The sequence below is a fragment of the Mustela nivalis genome, assembly GCF_964662115.1.
Source record: "Mustela nivalis genome assembly, chromosome: 5".
Lineage (NCBI taxonomy): Eukaryota > Metazoa > Chordata > Mammalia > Carnivora > Mustelidae > Mustela > Mustela nivalis.
The window spans coordinates 99,874,298-99,895,561 of record NC_139024.1 but is presented as its reverse complement, the minus strand read 5'-3'; the positions used below and the strand labels follow the sequence as shown (position 1 = coordinate 99,895,561).

The window sequence follows — 21,264 nt, the reverse complement described above, 5'->3', positions numbered from 1 at the left end:
ATATGGAGCCTGATATAGTAAAGTATGTAACTAATCTCAAATCTGTAACTTTAGTGTGGATAAGGATTATGGCCATTCACCACACTTTATTTTTTTATTTTTTTAAAGACTTTATTTACTTATTTGAGTGAGAGGGAACAAGTGGTGGGGAGGGGCAGAGGGAGAGAGAGAGAGATAGATCTCCCTGATGTGGGGCTCAATGTCAGGACCCTGGGATCACCATCTGAGCTGAAGGCAGCTGCTTAACCCATGAAGCCACCTAGGGGGCTCCTGAACACTGCATTTTAAACACACATTTTGCCACTAACAAAACTAAGGTGCATTGCTGTTGTAGTAGATGGTCTGTGAGAATCCCAAACATTCTTAGGATCCCCTGACATGAAATAAAGATAACTTAAAACTGACTTCTCATGTTCACTACACACTATACATTAAGAAATCTCACAATCTCTAAAACCATTGCATTTAGGAATCCAATAAAAGTAAGTGGGCTTCTGTCACCTTGACAACTGGAACAGCTGTTACTCCATGCAAGTCATGGAAAGGCTGGGCTGGAACACTGTGCAGCAACATGATGCTGGAAAAGCACCTGCCGCCCACCAGCCTGCCCTGCCTCCCAGTCATTCCGCTCTAGCCATCTGTAACCTCTGGCTTTCTATTTTTCCCAGTGCACTCAGAAACATTTTAAAGGTTGGATGGCATTTAAATATATACTTCATCTTCACATGTTTAAAGTTTTAATTCCCAACATCTGGAAATCAACCTTTGTCTAACTTTGAGTTCACTGGAGAAAACTGCTAAGAGTTTAAAAGTTATTACTGCCTTTATCCAAGAAAACACATTAAGAAATGCTGGTCTTACTTTGTTAATATTTACCTTGTGCCCTTTTTTCAAGGGGATTCAAATCACAAGGTAAATTTCTTAAATATTCAAATACTTCTGTTAAGTACCAAATATTATTATTTTCATGTATTATAAAGGGAATCAAGCACAAAGTTCACTGCCAGTAAGTGGTTTGTCAGAAGATAGTACATGGAGCTTTTCACTTTCCCTCTGTTCTCCATTCTATTTTTATCTAATTTTATTTTAAAACAATGTCTTTCATCTTATCATGATTAGGATGCAAAATATTTTCAAGTTTTTCCTCTGGAAATCAAATGAGATCATCACTTAAAGTCCTTTCCCTGTGCCAAGCACTGTGAAAGCACTTGATAGAACAAATGTTGTTTAACTCTGAATCATATAAAACACATTTAAAAAAAATTCATTACAAAGTGCAATACATATTGTTTCATACTTGAATTAGCAAAATATGTAACAGAATTGTCTTTTCTCTTTAAAAAAATAGCATTATATTCTGCTTGGGGGAGAACCATAAAACATCAAGCCAAGTTTATTCTCCCCTGTGCATGAAAACTGTAGCAGGTGACTGATGTCAGCCTTCTGTGAATGTCTCAAGTGACCTCAAGGAGATCTCAAAAACAGGAAGAACTAGAAAACCAGCAAAGCAGAGGCATGTAGGCAATATTTTTGAATAATCAGGTATGACAAAAACATAATGTATTAAGATTTTTCTCCTGTCCATGTGGAAATCAGAAAACCCTAAGTTTTCTAACTGAAACAAATTATACCTTATGGCATTTTCCAGGTATTTGGAGAATTGCTTGCAAGCATATATCCCCACCTCCCACTTTTGTATATTTAACCCCCTGTAGCTAACAAGCTTTGGAACAATTCCTCAAAGCAATCTGAAAAACTGCTTCCTAGAGGATTATCCTCAGTAAGACAATTAATAAAATATTTACTAACCTATTTTGAGATTGGCTTTTTACCAGTTGACAATTTGGTGACCACGAAAGGACCCCAGAAGAGACACCACTCTCTCCTTTGGACTCCACCAGGAGATGGAGCCTTGCCACTGGCTCTTGTGCCAAGTTTACTTGGAGTACAAAGGACATTGTCCTTGGAGAACAAAAGACATGGTGGGTTCTTCCTGGGACTCGGACCTTCCCTTTTGGTAGATGGTCCAGAGCTTTATTCATTGTTATTTTTCTTCTCCAAAGTCAGGAGAAGGTGCTATTCTGTGTATGACCCAGGTTTCACCTCTTAACCTTTTCTTCTTTCTCTTGCAGTCAGGAAAGTGTGCCATTTTTATGCTTAACACAGGTTCCAGGTCTTATCTGTTGTCTCGTTTCTCCTGCATAAGTCAGAAAGGGCACCATACTGTATAGAGCACAGGTTTCAGGTCTCTTGGAGGGATAAATTTTCATCCCAGAAATTAAAAATCCTTTAGAACCTTGCCAATTTGAATACTTGATGCTACAATGACATAAATGAGGTTCTGAAGAAATCTGAAGACAAGGGCCAGGAGCTCCTCTCATTGAAGAATGCAGGGGTTAACATTACACCCTACATGGTTTCATAGAGATTCCCATGTACAATGCAGATAATCTAGTTGCTTTACCAAGGGATGCATGTAAATCTTATGCTCAGCATTCTGAGCACTTTCATTTTTGCCAGGCTTAATGGAGAGAGACACTGAGACACAAACGCCCATCAGCCACCTCCAGGGGGAGACCTGGAGGTGCAAGCTCACTCTGATCAACACATTGGTCCACAACTAAACCCCCTTAGGTAGTGCCAAGCATTTATACCCACTAGGACTGAGACAAACCATCACTGGAAAAACAGGGTGGGTAACACTTCGAACACTCCAGGGGGATTCACGTTTAACATACATGGATCATGTATTTCCAAGCTTCTAAATAAATGAGAGAATTATACTAAAGATAATTCTAACAGTGATTTTGACATTCAAATGGCCTAAATGGGGATCCTTTGAAATATTATGAATTTACTCAAGAAAGCCAGCGGTTAAATTAAACAACCAGAGTGGGAAGCATATTTTGATTGGTATTTAGAAGTTTTTGAAAGAAACACTGGTGTCAGTTAAGCATCTGCTTTGGCTCAGGTGGTGATCTCAGGGTCCTGGGATGGAGTTCCACATTGGGGTCTCTGCTCAGTGGGGAGTCTGCTTCTCCCTTTGCCTCTGCCTGCTGCTCTGCCTGCTTGTGCGCTCTCTCTCTCTCTCTCTGTCAAATAAATAAATAAATAAATAAAATCTTTTTAAAAAAACCACTAATCGAAGTTTGTTGGTTTAATTAAAACAGGTTTTAGGTTTTTGTTGTTGTTGTTTTGTTTTGTTTTTGTTTTTGTTTTTTTTTTGTCTGTTTTTGAATTGTCAACATTAAATATATTCGTATTCTACCTAGGTTTACTAAAAGTCAAACAAGCGCATGTAATCTTGGTTATAGAGTTTGTTAACAAGAAAGATCATTTTAAGATGATAGCAGATAAGCATCTTTAAGTTTTTATTAAGATCAAGGTGATTAAAATAGTTCTAAAAGTTTATAAATTTGTCAGCAATATTTGTGTCTACTTAAAGCATTTTCCTCTAATTTTTTTGTAAGTTAAAACGTTAGAGTTTTGCTAAGTTACATAATGGATAGTCATTAAATAAGCTAAATCACTTTCAAATAAGATAAAATACTGAAACATTAATTACTAACATAGGTTTATCTACATTTGACTTTCTATTACAGAGAAACTAAAGGTATTTGGGTCTGTTCATAAATATATTTTGTGCCATTCTGAAACAGAGAGAAAGCATATGTTTCTAAAAATTACTAAATGTATTTGTAAATTTCCCCAACTAAAAAATACTGGTATAACTAACAGTTCACAATTGCTTACTACTTTAGTTTTTACTAGAAACTAAGGTTTCTAAGATTTCAGGACTCTAATAAATATAATTAAGATTAATGGACATAATAAGGAAACAACTCTATGCAAAGACAGTATGATATGTGTTTATGGTATTTAAAAAAAGGCATGGGAAAAGGGAAATGGATTTTTGTTGAGGAAAAACAAATTATTTTATCTTAAAGTGAGATTATTTAAAGAGGGAAAAGAGAACAAAATTAAATGTAAAAAAAAGAAGACAAAAAAAAAGAAAAGAATGTAAAAAAATTTGCAAAAAGGAAATCTTTTGGAAAAGAATTTTATGTATGGCTAGTAGTGGCTAAGATTAGAATAAATTTATAGAAAATGAGTTTTAATGTCAAAAGTACACTTGTATAAGATTAGAATTTGGTTTTCTCTGTTAAAATAAAGTTTTCTTAGATTATTGGTCTAATCTTAATATGAAATTGTAAACAAAGGTTATTTATCTTTAATGTAATCAATCACTGAGAAAAAATTTCTCTGTTTTGTCTTTATGAAATATTCGATCACTTAAGATAACTGAATCTCCCTAGTATTAAAAGAGTTAAATTTTGCAGACAACTATGTAATTTCTTCATTTGCCTTTAGAATCTTTTATTGCTACCTTGCTTAAATAATTAAGCATTATAAAGTATTAAGTTTTGATCTATAATTCTGTTTAGGCACATCCTTTAATACTTTTATATTTTTGACAACCTTCACAAAATTCAAATTTTGAATGAAGTCTTTTTGACTGATTGGTCTTGTTTATTTGGTATATTAAATTACATGGGAAGCATTGGCAGATAAATGATGATAAACCTTCTTAGATTCTATTGTATAGGTGAAAGCTATTAATATAATTGTTCCAGAAGTTGTTTTTAAAATTAACATACAATGTATTATTTGCTTCAGGGGTACAGATCTGTGAACCATTAGTCTTACACAATTCATGGCACTCACCATAGCATATACCCTCCCTAATGTCCATAACCCAGCCACCCTATCCCTCCCCCAGCCCCCCACTCCTTAGCAACCTTCAGTTTACTTCTTGAGATTAAGAGTCTCTTACGGTATGAAATTTCTCAAGTTTTGGTATAACATTATCACTTGTAAATCTAATTATTGAAATGGAGTATGTTTCAGAAATAACCAGATTTCCTTGTCAATTGCCTTATAATAAACTCTCATCAGATCTTTAACCATGGCCATTTTTGAAACTTTTTTCATTTATCATTATTGTTTTTACTCTGATGTTCTCACAAATGTGTTTCAGCTTCAAGAAAATTCATGGAAAGGACTTAACGACAAATATAGGTATCTGATACCCTTAAGGTCATAAAACTAAACTGGGTAAAAGATTGCCAGAACTAATGGGAATACTGGATTCACATAGAACAGGAATTAATAGCATGGTAGTGAATGGGCTGAGGAAAATGGTTCTATTTTTTATGACTTTTGGTTTGAAACACATACTGGTTCTATAATGTTTGCTCTTCCAGATTTAAGGAAACTTTCTCTCTTAAGCAATCTTTGACTAAGAGACATTGGTAAAATATTCCTTTGCAAACAAATATGAAAGCTTTCTCTTTCTCCCTACCTGATCTCTCTAAAATTTGGGAACTCTCAGTAAGTATTCTTACTTCCAGGGCACTTATATTTTCGTAAGTTCAGTAAGAATCTGTTCTCCTTATAACAGGACATCATTGGAAACAACACTTCTATTATCTAGACTTTGACTGGAATGTCATATTTGAGAGAGACATGCATAGACTCAGAGATCACCTGACAGCTTTAAGCAACTGAGGTTGGTTATGCAGCCAACGAAGGCCCCTTGGAAAATGAGCCTGGTACTGCTTACAGGGTTTCTGGGAACTTTACCAGGTGAGTAAGGAAGGTCACTTCCTGGCAGGCTTTGAAACCTCAGAATATTTTGTGGACCTTAAGAAGAAGGGAAATAGCCTAAATCTATAGCTATACAGGTGAGTCTGATGGCAAGTATTGGGCTTGGTTTCTTAGCCTCGAAGGGCTGTTTGTTGAAAGTTCAATTTAAAATTCCTGATAGAAAGTTTCAGCAAAGCAGATTTGAAAGGACCTAAATGGCCAATCTCTATTCTCGCTGGCATTGTGTAAATAATTAGGATGAAGTTGTTAAAAGCGGACTTGTTTTACAAACAAATTAATCTTAATTTATCTCTCTTTGGGAGAAAAGAGGATGATTTCAGAGAGAAAAACTGTTTCAGTAACACCACTTTGTGGATGTTAGATTATAGTTCTGATTACTTGTCTTTGATTGCTTGTTGTTTGCCTATAAAATTAGGCTGGATCCTGAATTCCTCTGGTTTCCTCAAACATCTGGCTATGACTCTCCAAACTAAGATTTCCAACTTTCTTTTGTTCTTTTGACTTAGAATCATTGAGAACTTAAACTGCTCTTTTCCCTGAAGGCCTGCAGAATAAAGCTAGACAACTTGAGGTAAACTTCAGAGAAATTGCCACAATGGCCATATTTAGACAATCTTCATGCTTGTTGCTAAATGGGCTTCTCAGAAAGATCGCTGGAGACATTCAAACTGAACTAGGAAAATCTGTCAGACTGCACTGCCTGTCCTTACTCTATCTAAAGATGCTTTGAGCCCGACATCTAGAAATCATCTCACTGATAACAGTCAGGACCCAGACACTGGGTTGATAATTTGCTCCATTAACCTGTGTTTTTCTTTTCTTTCCATAAGAAATGTCTCTCTTCATTACTCACATTGCTTGCGCAATGTAGGCCTAACTCGGAGAGACCGCCTGCAGGACCGCTGAAATGAGACAACTGTATTTAACCGACCTGACCTGTTCTCTACACTAGAAAATTTTCATGAGCGAGGAAACAGACTTCTTACCTAAGGTCCAGAACAGAACAGTTAAACTCCATCTAAGAGGGAACAGCGTTGACAGGTGATGGTATTCTAAGGGGGGAAAAATCTTGTCAAAAGAGGAGAATGTTACTTTGTAACCATACCACAAGGACTTTGGGTGGAAATTTATTCCAGATATGGGATGGATTCGTGAAGATGACTCTCACTTGGGGTAACTCCACTCTGCTGGAACAAGCTAATGAAACCAAATATCAGCCTTAAGTGACCCAACGCCCAGTCTCAGGGAAGTGTTAGCTCAATGGCTTGGGTTCTGATATTCTTGGTATAAATTGATTCTAATGTTTCTGGCTAAGATATTAGCCTTTTTACTGTTAATAGATGTACTCTACAAATGAACTTCTTGTGTGAACTAGTGTACTCAGACTTGCACTAAGCTAACGATGGTCAAATGTCTGGATACTATAAATTATATATACAGTTCTGTATAAAGTTTGACAGTTTATACCCAGACACAACAAAATACCTCAGGCTATAAAATTCCTAACTATAGCAGATTTACAAGTTTACAGATAGTTATTCTTTTTAGGACATGTTTGCCTCATCTATCAGAGTAACTAGGAATGAACCTTCCTAGTGCCCTGGGACAAGGAGATACTTAGTCACCATTGTCTCCCACAGGTTGCAATTTGCCAAAAAGGGGGACTGTGCATGAAGACTGCAGCAGGCGACTGATGTCAGCCTTCTGGGAATGTCTCATGTGACCTCAAGGAGATCTCAAAAACAGGAAGAACCAGAAAACCAGCGAAGCAGAGACATGCAGGCAGTACTTTTGAATGATCAGCTATGATTAAAACATGAGGTATGAAGATGACCTAAGGGTCTTTCTCCTGCCTGTGTGGAAATCAGAAAACCCTAATTTTTACAACTATTACAAATTATACCTTGTGACACACATGTATTTGGAGAATATGCAACCCCTCCCCCCTTTTTGTATATATAACCTATCGCTAATAAGCTTTGCAACAGTTCTTCAAAGCAGTTTGAAAGACTGTTTGCTAGGTGTTTGTCCTCAGTAAGCCAACTAATAAGGCATTTACTAATTTACCACTTTGAGGTTGGCGTTCCTTCAGTCAACATTCCAATTATAAAAACACATCTACATCTGAGCTTTCTGGTAGATTCTTATTAGTTCTCATGCTTATTTTTTTTTTTAATTTTTCAAGATTTTATTTGAGAGAGAGAGAGAGAACATAAGCAGTGTGAGTAGGAGAGGGAGAAGCAGGCTCCCTGCCAAGCAGGGAACCCAACACGGGGCTAGATCCCAGGACCCTTGGATCATGACCTAAGCCAAAGACAGACACTTAACAACTGAGCCTCCCAGGCACCCAGAATGCTTATTTTGATTTAATGAATATCCAACTTATTTAGCCTTAGTAGTGAACTCACATAAAACTTAGGTAGTTTGTAAAACACCCAAACAGACCAAAAATACGCCCCCCTCCTAAGCCCCAATAGAACCTTCTTTAAGAAATGTAGTTTACGAAATCTAATTGAATGTGCCTGGTAACTGAGACACAGGAAGAGACTATGAATAAGCTTTATTCCTATAGCTAGAAAAATGAAGTTTAGAGACACAATGTGTTAATGTTAATATATACCCTGAAAGTTGTTCTCTAAAATAACTCCCTGGTTAAAGGTTCATGTTTTTATTTTGTTTTGGGGGTTGTTGGTTTCTCATCCCAATTATCTATTTCTCATTCAAGCAAAATAGTGGGGACCATTCTGTCAAACTGATTTTGTGAATTTTGTCACATTTTGTGTTTCCTTGTGGCTCTGTTACAGATGTGACTTGTACTTTCCTAGCCAATGGAGTTCAGCAAGAATAAGGAAACAGTAAGTTCCTATCTAAACCTGTTCTGATGGGGTGTCCACCTCTCCTCATTTCCTACCACATATGTTCTAGGAGTCTCCAGAGGCATTTGCTAGTTTGGCTTCCTCACGGCACCTAGTCTTCACTGCTCTGGCCCTCTGTGGTAATGCTGCCAAGGACCGCTCACCCCCAAAGTGGTAGATGTACTTGCTTGTGCCCAGCAGAGTCTGCAATTTTTGCTGTAACATTTTAATATTAGCAGAGGCTGCTGTTGAACTCAGGAGGCCATGCTGAGGACCAGGGGGCAGACACCCATGGTAGTGACCCTTGGTACCAATTCTCTATGTGCCATCCATGGAGAGTTTAGAGAACCATTCTTCTGCTACAGTCCCACATAGTCAACCTACCTTGATCGATGATCTGAATGACCTTACGCAGTCCCCGCTTCCTTCCCTTCTGTGCCATCTGTCTTTTAACTGACTTTGAACAGCTCTACTCCATTAAGTGAATTTAGAATTCATTTTGAGTTCTAAGGGAAACGGTTTCAGAGGATTACTTTTTGTGCAGCAACAGATATATATAGGAAAAGCATGCTCAGAGAAGACACAGGCCAAAGGGTGGCCACTTACACAGAGTGGAATAAAGATGATTGCTCAGATGCCGTCTGTATACAAATGACGTCAAGAATGCCCTCACTCTTTAGATGAATTTAGAATGAATTCTTTAGAATGAATTCTTCATCAGGAATTTTCTTTCTTTCAAAAAACATATGGTCTCAAAGACTAGCCCTTTGGAGCTATAGATGTCAAGATTCTTGGTAAAGAATGGACCAAATTTATACTGGGACCCCCGCTGCATTAACTCATCCATTTTAATGTATTGATATTAGTGAAATATATATTTATCTAACTATAGTTAAGAAAATGACTGGATTCACACACAGAATATTTATCAGGCTTTTCTCCTGTGCACTTTGGTCCAAAGCACAAATCTGGACAAACAGTCTGTGGGTAGCATACACATTTTTGCTGTTAGTTTGGGCTATTCTTAAAACACTCATGAAAACTTGCTGCAGCTTCTGATTACCCAGATATTCTCTTTTTATTCTTATGCCAAAAGTTTGCTGTAACTTATGTACTTGGAACAAAGTAGGTTCCCAGTCCCAATACGCGTGTTAGATAAAAAGTGAATCAAATTGGATTCCAGTGGCAGAGCTGTGGATGACCCCACAGTGAAACTGTGGATGTCCCAGTGAAGCTGGCTGTCTTCCCCAATCAGACTGTGTTGCTGTTAGTCACTGGCATGTCCTTCACTGCCTAGTTCTGTGTTCATGAGGTTACCTCCACCAGGTGCACTCAGGGTATCTACGAAGAGCTCCTCATCTCCTTGGTGGCCTCACTCTTCATGGAATTTGGAATCCTCTTCTTGTTGCTCTGGGTTGGTATCTAGGTATGAGTTCCCAAGGGTTCCAACCAGGTGGTTTCACTGAATCATTAATTCACTGTGAATTAATTGTTTTGCCATTGTTGGAAGTGTCCTACCTGCTGCTTACAATAAAGGCAGATGTGTAACCATATCCGGTTTGACATATTTTTCATCTATATGCCTCTTGCTTCAGTTTTTTACTGCTTTCAGCTCAGGTAATTTTACCTCATGTAAATCTTTTTTGTTTGTTTGTTTCCTTTGTAATTCTTTTTTTTTTTTTTTAATTTTCAGTGTTCCAGAGTTCATTTTTTATGCACCACACCCAGTATTCCATGCAATCTGTGCCCCCCTTAATACCCACCACCAGGATCACCCAACCCCCTACCTCCCTCCCCTCCAAATCCCTCAGTTTTTTTCTCAGAGTCCATAGTCTCTCATAGTTCATCTCCCCCTCTAATTTCCCCCAAATCACTTCTCCTCTCCATTTCCCCATGTCCTTGTGTTATTCCTTATGCTCCATGAATTAGCAAAACCATATGAAAATGGTGGACTTATTTCACTCAGCAAAATCTCTTCCAGGCCTGTCCATGTTGATATAAAAGTTGCGTATTCATCCTTTCTGATGGAGGCATAATACTCAATTGTATATATGGACCACATCTTTCTCCATTCATCCATTGAAGGGTATCTTGGTTCTTCCCACTGTTTGGCAACTGTGGCCATTGCTGCTATGAATATTGGGGTACAGATGACCCTTTTTTTCATCACATCTGTATCTTTGGGGTAAATACCCAGTAGTGCAACTGCAGGGTCATAGGGAACATAGGGAAGCTCTATTTTTAATCTTAAGGAATCTCCACACTGTTTTCAAAAGTGGCTGCACCAACTTGCATTCCCAACACTGTAAGAGGGTTCCCCTTTCTCCATATCCTCTCCAACATATGTTATTTACTGTCTTGTTAACTTTGGCCATTCTAACTGGTGTAAGGTGGTATCTCGGTGTGGTTTTGATTTGAATCTCCCTGATGGCTAATGATGATGAATATTTTTTTTTCATGTGTCTGTTAGCCATTATGTCTTCTTTGGAAAAATGTCTGTTCATGTCTTCTGCCCATTTTTTGACGGGATTCTCTGTTTTGTGTGTGTTGAGTTTAAGGAGTTCTTTATAGATCTTGGATATCAGCCCTTTGTCTGTACTGTCATTTGTGAATATTTTCTCCTATCCCATGGTTGCCTCTTTGTTTTGTTGACTGTTTCCTTTGTTGTGCAAAAGCTTTTGATCTTGATGAAGTCCCAAAAGTTAATTTTCACTTGTTTCCTTTGTCTTTGGAGACATATCTTGAAAGAATTTGCTGTGGCCGATGTTGAAGAGGTTACTGCCTATGTTCTTTCTCTAGGATTTTGTTAGATTCCTGCCTCACATTGAGGTCTTTTATCCATTTCAAGTTTATCTTTGTGTATAGTGTAAGAGAATGGTTGAGTTTCATTTTTCTATACATAGCTGTCCAATTTTACCAGCACCATTTATTGAAGAAACTGTCTTTTTTCTACTGTATATTTTCCCTGCTTTGTTTAAGATTATTTGACTATAAAGTTGAGAGTCCATATTGGTCCCTCTATTCTGTTCCACTGGTCTATGTGTCTGTTTTTGTGGCAGTACCATGCTGTCTTGGTTATCACAGCTTTGTAGTAAAGCTCAAAATCAGGTAACGTGATGCCTCCAGTTTTTTCTTTTTCATCATTTCCTTAGCAATTCAGGGTCTCTTCTGGTTCCATACAAATTTTAGGATTGTTTATTCCAGCTCTTTGAAAAATGCCGGTGGAATTTTGATCAGAATGGCATTGAAAGTCTAGATTGCTCTAGGCAGTATAGACATTTTAACAATGTTTATTTTTCTAATCCATGAGCATGGAATGGTTTTCCATCTTTTTGTGTCTTCTTCAGTTTCTTTCATGAGTGTTCTGTAGTTCCTCGAGTACAGATCCTTTACCTCTTTGGTTAGGTTTATTCCCTGGTATCTTATGGTTCTTGGTGCTATAGTAAATGTAATCAATTCTCTCATTTTCCTTCCTGTATTTTCATTGTTGCTGTATAAGAAATCAACTGATTTCTGTTCAATGATTTTGTATCCTGCCACATTACTGAATTGCTGTATGAGTTCTAGTAGTTTGGGGGTGGAGTCTTTTGTGTTTTCCATATAAAGTATCATGTCATCTGCAAAGAGAGAGTTTGACTTCTTCTTTGCCAATTTGAATACCTTTTATTTCTCTTTGTTGTCTGATTGCTGTTGCTACGACTTTAAATACTATGTTGAACAAGAGGGGCAAGAATGGGCATCATCGTGTTCCTGATCTCAAAGGGAAGGCTGTCAGCTTTTCCCCATTGAGGATGATATTCATGGTGGGTTTTTTGTAGATCGATTTTATGAAGTTGAGGAATGTTTTCTCTATCCCTATACTTTGAATTGTTTTAATCAAATGTGGTTTTTTGCATCAATTGAGAGGACCATGTGGTTCTTCTCTCTTCTTTTATTGATTTGTTCTATCACATTTATTGATTTGCAAATATTGAACCACCCTTGCATCCCATGGATAAATCCCACCCGGTCATGTGGATAATCTTTTTAATGTACTGTTGGATCCTATTAGGATCTTGTTGAGAATCTTAGCATGCATATTCATCAGGGACCTCATGTAATTCTTTCCCACATGCTTACTCCTTTCAATCCCCTCTCACCTTAAAACCAGGTACCTCAGGTTGGTCTTTGATTCCTAAAAAGAGCAGAACCTAGTTATGGGTTTCCTTTAGGATGGTCACAAAAGCAAAACCTTACCTATTTTCCTTAATAGCTCATTGAACCAGGGTTTTCTTAAGCATCATTTACAGTAAATGGGGAAAAAACAAACAAGGTTCTTACCAAAATTATACTTATCTACTTAAAAATCACATTTGCCTTTAAAATGACACTATTTAATTCTCAATACCCAGTATTTCAACTGCATCTTAATCTGTGATATAAGGGACAGTTTTTGTTTTTGTTGTTTTTTCTGCCCTAAGAAAAATGCATTTTGAACTTAAATAACTTTCAGACTCTAGGTTATTTAATGTCATTAATTGACATACTTCAAATGGACCTTAAGAATATTTTATCAAACTAAATGCTACAAAGTTATACAAAAGTCAGCTATCAATTTTTAAGCAAAATTGTCTCATTTTTCAAAGTCTCAAGTTATTTAAAATAACTATATTATAGTAGCAATAGAAATAAGAGTTAGTGATAAATAACTAAAGAGAGTTAGAAATAAAGAGAGTTGTTTAAAGGAAGAGTATTGTCACTGGGTATCAGATATGGATAAATTTTTGAATGAAATATAACTGCTAACCCAAAATAAAATGAAGTGTTTAAGAAATTTCAAATTCATAAATATTTAAAAATGTGCACAAATATAAATGATATAACACTAAGTAAAAGCAAGTGTTTAAGTGGAGAAATGTTAGATATGAAGATAAAAAACAACTTACAATATATTGATGTTTGTACAAAATTATTTAATATCCATTTATTAGTTCTAAAAACAAGCTACTTAGGAAGAATATTTCTTTGATAACATTTATGTATATAAAAATGGACTCTTTGGTTTATAATTTCATCCTTTTCATTTTAAATATTCTAGAACCAAACCAAGTATTAAAATAAACGTTTTTAAAGCAATACCACACATGGTTAACATGAAACAATGATTCTACTTTATATTCCTCAGCTGTAGTCACATTGAGTCATATTTGTCTTTCATGACAAATATCTTTGGAATAATAGGTGAATAACTGGATAATCTTGAGTAAAATTAAAGTTGAATGTAGCCAGAGTTCAACTTCTTCCTTGCTTACTGGATCCCACTAGATGTCATCTTAATTAAACAAGATATTTGCTTCCCTAAAAGTAGACTGCCAACATAGACCCATTACTCAATATGCCACGTTAGAATTATGGCTAATCCCAATCATTATAGATAGACACTAGCGTGTTCAGGATACAGGCACTTAAACTATTCTGAAGGTCTCTGCCCAGAACTGCTTTGAATCAACAGTTGTTTTCTTGAGTTTCTGCTTACAAACTAATGTACTATGTAGAGAGTAAAACCACCTTACCAAACTTTACTATGAAAGTACCTCTACGTACCATTATCTTCCCACCAATATTAATACGGGGAAAAAAGAAAGTATTTTGCTTGATAGGGTTACATACATGAAGTTTGGAAGTGTCTGTTGAGAACTTAAACTCTGAGCAAATTATTTGAAGTATTATGTGTTTGCTCAGCCTTCACCCTGAGGAATTTCTCAGCCACAGAAACTTTGGAAAGTTACTACACATAGATTCTGACATACAGATGTTTCTGGAGGGAAAAATAAATAAATAAAAAGAAAAAAAAAAGACAAACGGCAGAGGAGAATAAATCTGTACAAAAGCGGAAGCTACAGGTCACAGGGCGATGAAACAAAGCCTCTTGCATTTCGCAATGCCACGAGGGAGAGGAGGAATTCAGGAACTATTTACAAGCTATCTGTTTCCAGAAATGGAGGTGGTTGCTGCACAAAAAGGCAATAGGCTTTTGCTTGTAATTAAAAAGGATTAAAACTAGTCTATGTAATTTCAGTTTCAAAGTTATCTTGCCCTACATTTTTGGACTTCCAATTTCAGAGCTGCCTAACGACAATTAGCCCATTTTCCCCATAGGCCTGAAAAATGTCCCATCTAACAACAAATGGGTACTATTAAAGTCAGTATGGTTTGGGTAATTGTGCGTTCTGTCTTTGCTAAGTGGGTAAAGGACGATGGTCCAAAATTAAAAAAGTGAATTTTTCCAAGAGCAAAATGAAAAATCTTTTTCATTCACTCGACTCCAATTCTAATGCTTTTTAATAATTTGATACTTACATACAAGAGTATACAATTTCCAGAACTCTAAAAACGAACCCACTAACGATTAGATTGTTTCACTGCAACTGAAATCTGTATCAGATTATAAGCAAATGCACCTTTCAACAGTTACTTTTAATTGCAAAACTTTTGTAGATCAAGTGGCTACTATGCCTATGAAAAATAAACTTTTCTCTCTCAGTTTTATTTGTATGCTATTACCTTATTAGAAAGTCTGCAAATTTTCCAATCCATTACATGCAGCTTTCCAAAACAATAAAATCCCTGTTGCAGTAGTTGGGAGTTCTCTAGGTTATAATGGGAGTCATGAAACCTACTTTTATGAATAATGTTAAACTGAGTTTATATTCTGGATTTGTGTTTACAAATTGCTCTAAATGGGTTATGTTACTGCAGTATTTCCGATATATTCCTGCAATGTATAGACACAGAGCAAAAGAGAGAGAGACACCATTCAGAAAAGTTGCCTCAATCATAATGGAGTAGAAGTTGGCAATGTATGGTGTGGTATAGTATTAAAAATACTATCATCAAACCCAATTCTGTGTTCAAACCCAGTTCGACCCATACAGAGCCATGTGACTCTTGGAAAGTTATGTAACTTCACGAAGGATTAATTTTCTCATTTGCAAAAAGGAAGTATTTACCTCACAGCGCTATTGTGAATACTTCACAAGATAATATATTTAACATTGAGTTCCATTCCCTGCCTAGCTTCCTAAAGGACTACTTTGCCTAGCACAGACACAAGTTCAACTTGTAGTTCCCTTTCCCTTTTCATTGTCACAGGTCAACTAGCCCAAGCTCAAAATGGTGGCCTGCCAATTAAAACTGGCTTGCTAAGTTACAATCAGAAATTAATGTCAATTTCATTATTTTGAGCCCTATGTGTCCCATTGTCGGGTGGAATTCAACTAAAGTTTTCTTGGCTGCTTTTCCATTGAGACAGAAAATATAAACATTCTCTCATTTAATTCTCAACATTTTGGGCGAGACAGATATTGAACACATTTGGGAGATAACAGGATATGAGAGAATGTCACAGGCACTTTTAGTACTGTGACTTATTAGTTATCTGACATGGAGCATTACTTCTCTGAGTCTCAAAGTCTCATTTATCACCTCAGACATCATCTACAAATAATGAGAACAAGAGTGGCCCCAAAATAATTGTTGTGGGAACTATAGGTTCTAGCTCAAGGCCTGGTCCAAAAAAGTGCTCACTAAATGTTAGGTTTTCTTTTTCCCTACTGTCATGTTTTCTCTTGTCATGTTCTCTTTGTGGTTTTTAAATACTGCAGAAAGCTACCTTAATGAGTGATACTTCGATGCCCCTTGTTTTAATGACATATTATTTGACTGAATCTTGAATTTTTAAAACAATATACTGCCCCATATTACAACTTAAAAGGTGTTGATATATTTAAAGTGTTACAGAAATATCTCACACGTCTCAAATGATACGTTGTTTCTTGAATTCTGTCCTTTGTAGATGAAGTGAAGTCAAGTTAAAGTCTCTTTAATGGATGTGGGGCTTTAATTTCAGTATTCTAAGAAAGGCAAATGGTTTCATATGATCTAAATGATTGATGATGATCCAGTTAAGATAGGGGAAGATTTAAAACTTTCAACCGGGTTCTCGGGTCATGAAAGAATTAGGCCAGATGCCACTTCTTATGTCTATCACGGTACTTTCATGAAAACAATATGCGCTCCCACTATCCCACTATTATTTGGCACAGCGTAAAAAAAGAGCAAGGACTTTTGCAAGCAAAACACCTAAGTGCTGTCATACCGATCTAAGATAAAATTTATGCACAAGTATACATTTCTCAATGGTTTTTTCTCTTAGAGGAGAGATACAATTCAGGTTTCCCAACTATCTGCTACTTGCTCTAAGTTTGAAGGAAGGAATGACTATAAAAGTTCAGCATCTGACTGGTGAGAGCAGCGTGGGCTCATCTGGTCCAGAGTGGAAAGCAGCACAAGCTGGATGTTTTTCACAAAATGAGGAAAAGAAGTTCCTACCATGTACCACATGAGGTTGATATTTTGCAAAGACCTCAGTCAAAATGAAAGATATGCTGAGCTACAGAGTTTAAATTGTATGTGCTCCACAGGGAAATTAAGAAAATACAGCAGCAAGCTGTCCTGTAGAGTTTAAAGGTAATTAAAACCCAAAAAGGCTTTGTCCTATTCTTCTCATAATTTGGAGATAAGAAAACCCATAAGGATATATTATAAACTGATAGTATTAGGATCCTTTCTTAAAAGGGAAGACTTTGGACCAAATGCTTCAAATCCATACACCATCTCTCTCTACGAAAGCTTCTATTTGAGACTTAAGATCTTCGGTCTGCAGAAAACAATTTAATTACATTCTATTTACCATTACCATTTAAAAGTTGTGTGTATAGAGACATTACATCTACACTGTAATTAAGCACAACTAACTCTATCACACAGAAGAACTTTACCATATATTAGTATACTGGTAAACAAACACATCATACCCCAAACTCTCTCCCTACAGAAATCTATGGGCACATTACAAAAACTGTCCACAAAGTTCTTTGGACAAATGTTTATAGCTGTTGTCATTTGTGTTTTAAAAACTATTTGAAATTACAGTATTTCATTTATTTTTGTGTATAAAGTTTCCAAACTTCTGCATAAATCCTCGGAACTTATTTTCATTCGGCTGGTATGAGTGATACACACCAGCGTTATAATTAAGCATTGGGCTGGACCTGCCGTAACTCTTGCCTACGGTTGTGGATTTTATTTCTGGGCGGTGCACACCAGTATTTGGTACGTGGCTTACTGGCTGAATAGAGCTTTCAATCTTATAAAATGGCTCAAAGCGACTGTAAACGCGCCTGTCGGTGGAATGAGATCTTAGAAGCTCATTGGGCTTTGGCCTTGGAGAAGCAGCTGGTTTTCTTTCAGGAGCAAGAGCTGTAGTAATTTCCTTTGAATCTCGATATTGGATCTGTTCAGTGTTAAATCTCGGGGCAGAGGCATCTCCTGCTCTTTCCAAGAACTTGTTTTCAACTGGACCTGGAGCAGGTATGAGTTTGCTACCTTCATCTGATGGAGAACTTATCCCCTGAGATGAGCTAACGGTTACATCTTCCTTACTCTTGTGAACACTGCCTTGAGAGTTTGATGAGGAAGAACGCTTTCTTCTAGGAGATGAATCAAATTTTGGTTCTGATTTTTTTGGTTTCTGATTCTCTTCAGCCTCAGAAACTAAAGTGTCAGAACTACTACACATTCTGTAGAAGGCAGGTGCTTTATTTTTGGAGAGATTTTCTTTCTTTTCTGGGGTAAGACTAAGTAATGACCTTAACTTCTGAGATCCCTTTTTCAAAAAACTCGGAGAGCCCTTAACTTCCTTCTTTGAAGTGAGTTCTTTGCTAGGTTCATCTTTATTCATATCAAGCAAAGCAGCGACGGAAATTGATTTGGTAGTGGGGCCGCTGGGAGGCTGTCTCTTAATGACCTCCCTGTCCTCTTCTGTGCTCTGGGTCACATTGTGCATGCTTTTAGAACTTTTCAGCAAATCTTCTTTGGGTTTTTCTGGTTGTCTAACTCGATTCCTGGTAAGCGTGCTATATACATAATGCTTACTATGTCCATGATCTAAGTTGGCCTTTGAGTGGTCGAAGAATGGGAAACTGCGCCGTTTGAGCACATTTTCATTTTGTTGATTCTTTAGATTTTCTGTCTGCTTATTTACACACAAGGATGTATATAAATAGTTGTTGGCCTCCGTGTGGCCATTTGTAGCTTGATTTAAGACTGGGGAGTGGTTTTCGGGAACCTGCAAAGTGTGCATTTGTGGTGCCTCTGACTGCAGTGGGAGCTTGGGGCTTGATTCTGGCACGGGTTTGTCTGTCCCGTGCTGTTCGCTTGTGGGGGTATCCGGGACCTCCTTAGGTGTGTCACTTCCCTGGGAACCAATGACAGTTGAATTTGAGGAGCCAGTGGTGCAACTGTTCACCTCCTGCTGTTCAGGTAATGTTGGTTTAAACACAAAAGAGGAACGAAGCCGAGAATGAGTATAATGGGCACTGGCTTTCACATTTTCAGAACTATCATAGCCCTCAAACCGGTCACCTAGAGCTGACCCGTTTGAATCAGGTGCAGCTTCTGAGTGATCATTTAAGTAGGATTCAATTCTCCAGTTACGCAAGAAGGACTTTGTGGTATGTTCAAGGGTTGGCATTCGTTGTTGCAAAAAGCGAATATGATTATCTGTCCCGTTAAAAGACCTCCGTACATTTGAGTTCCTCTCTGCAAGATTTGTTGTTTTTCTCTGGGCGAGCCGATCAGCAAAACTCTGGGCAGGTGTGTTTTGGCGGCTCACGTAGCCTCCTCGCGCTGAGGAAGCCACACTGAGACTATCTGAAGGCTTTTTCCAGTTACCTGGCGGATTAATGTTTCGATTCAGAGCCCTGTTAAGAAGCAGGTATGGTGCTGTTTCTGGCTGTTCTCCAGCATAACTATGCCTCTTCCAATTTTCATTTATCTGACTGGATTGATACTGACGGACTGTATTTGGACCATTAAAGTTTGGAATAAAATGAGGCTTGTATCCATGATTTCTTATGCTATATTTGTCATGTTCATTTAGAGTATATATCCCTCTGTTTTTGAAGTAACTGGATTCTAGTTTATGAATCTTGTCTTGTCTGCCAAAAAGGTTTCTTTGGCTGGAAACAGAAGCTAATGAAGAAAGTGAACGCTGATAGGTGCCATTCTCCCAGAGTGTTTTGCCGTGCTTCACCCTGGCTGATTCTTCTTGAGCGAATGAACTGGGGACACAGGATCTGGCATAGAGAGTTCGAAATTCTTCATCAAAGGACTCAACAAGTTGTCCTGTGATTATCTGAACCATGCTGAGGTGAGCTTTTTCAAATGACCACATGTAGCTGAAAAAGAATCAAAATTGGGAAATTTAAATTTTTCTGTTAGATTAATGACAATATATAACTCTACTAAGAAAAAATGTGCTGTTTAACATTGACAAGAGAATTTACGTTCATTTCCCCTGCCTACCATAATTTAGAACATCTTCAGTCATTAAATGATTGCAATACCTGCCTTATCTCCCTTACTACCATATTCGTATCTTAAATAACAAAGCAACTCAAGTCCTGGCTTTGAATCCACCCCTAACTTCTTAAATTACTTTCTAGAAGTCCAAAGAAAAGCCTGCTGTGCATTTTGCATCCTGCCTACTAAGATTTTATGGTGTAGAAATGTTATATTTCATATAAAGTATCTTGGCAGAAGGCAAACAGGCCAATATCAGTGGAAAAGTTGAGAGATCTGGCTTTTACTGAGCTATCTACACACATGAGTGTGGGCCTCAGTTTCCAAAATGTTAGCATAAGCCGACATTCTTTAGAGTTCTAGCATGTTATAATACAAGATAGGTTTTTGCTAATACATACATTTTATCTCTGGGGCTTACTCAGGAAGCATACTTTGGAATGCCAGGGCTTGTGCACAGAGAGAGGATTTGTGGGCTGCAGTCTCAGTCTATAAAAGACACTTAACTACTTACTTTATGCACGCAGTGGACAGAGAACTGGTAAATTTAGCCTCAAAAGCCATGCCAGTCAAAATGACACTTAAGATCTTTTAATATAAAATACAATTTCTAGGAAATTAAGGTTTGTAACTACTTTATAGTACTATGTGGGATTCTGCAGTTTAGAGGTGACAGTTGAAATGTCATATAAATTTTAAATCTGATTTGTAAAAGTTTAGATAATGTAACATACAGAGTTACTGAGCAGAAAAAGGAATTGATAATATGCTATATATTAGATACTGTTACATAACATGATAGGGGTTAATAAAGGAAAAAGGAGACAGAGGAGCTTGTTTTTATAGAGGGGATATAGTAACAAAGGCATATGAATACTAAAAGAATATACAGAATATATTTATTTATTTATTTATTTATTTATTTATTTATTTGACAGAGAGAAATCACAAGTAGATGGAGAGGCAGGCAGAGAGAGAGAGAGAGGAAAGCAGGCTCCCTGCCAAGCAGAGAGGCCGATGCGGGGCTCGATCCCAGGACCCTGAGATCATGACCTGAGCTGAAGGCAGCGGCTTAACCCACTGAGCCACCCAGGCGCCCCCAGAATATATTTAAAATACACAAACAACACTGCCTACCTGATATACTGAATTTTATCTAGTATGCTTACTGGATGCATGTATGAGAAGAATAACTCAGTAGGTGCTCTTTTTGTACAGACCATGTGGGGGCCACCAGGCTGACTTAAAATAAATGATACAAAGTGAATCACTACAGGAATTTTCAACCCCACTGAAGATACAAATAAAAAATCTGTGAGAAGGAGCAAGTAGAGGAATG

The 21,264-nt window shown here is 37.2% G+C and overlaps 1 protein-coding gene across 3 annotated transcripts in view; it reads right to left on the bottom strand.

Annotated features, from left to right (window-relative positions):
• Positions 1-13,453: 13,453 nt before the first annotated feature.
• Positions 13,454-21,264, bottom strand: part of FAM83B (family with sequence similarity 83 member B) — an 83,235-nt gene continuing 75,424 nt past the window's right edge. For all 3 annotated transcript variants that reach the window (XM_082730143.1, XM_082730142.1, XM_082730144.1), the window contains exon 5: positions 13,454-19,801. In XM_082730143.1, the coding sequence (XP_082586269.1) occupies positions 17,500-19,801 (2,302 nt within the window). In that variant the 3' untranslated portion in view covers positions 13,454-17,499. The remainder of the gene's footprint in view (positions 19,802-21,264) is intronic.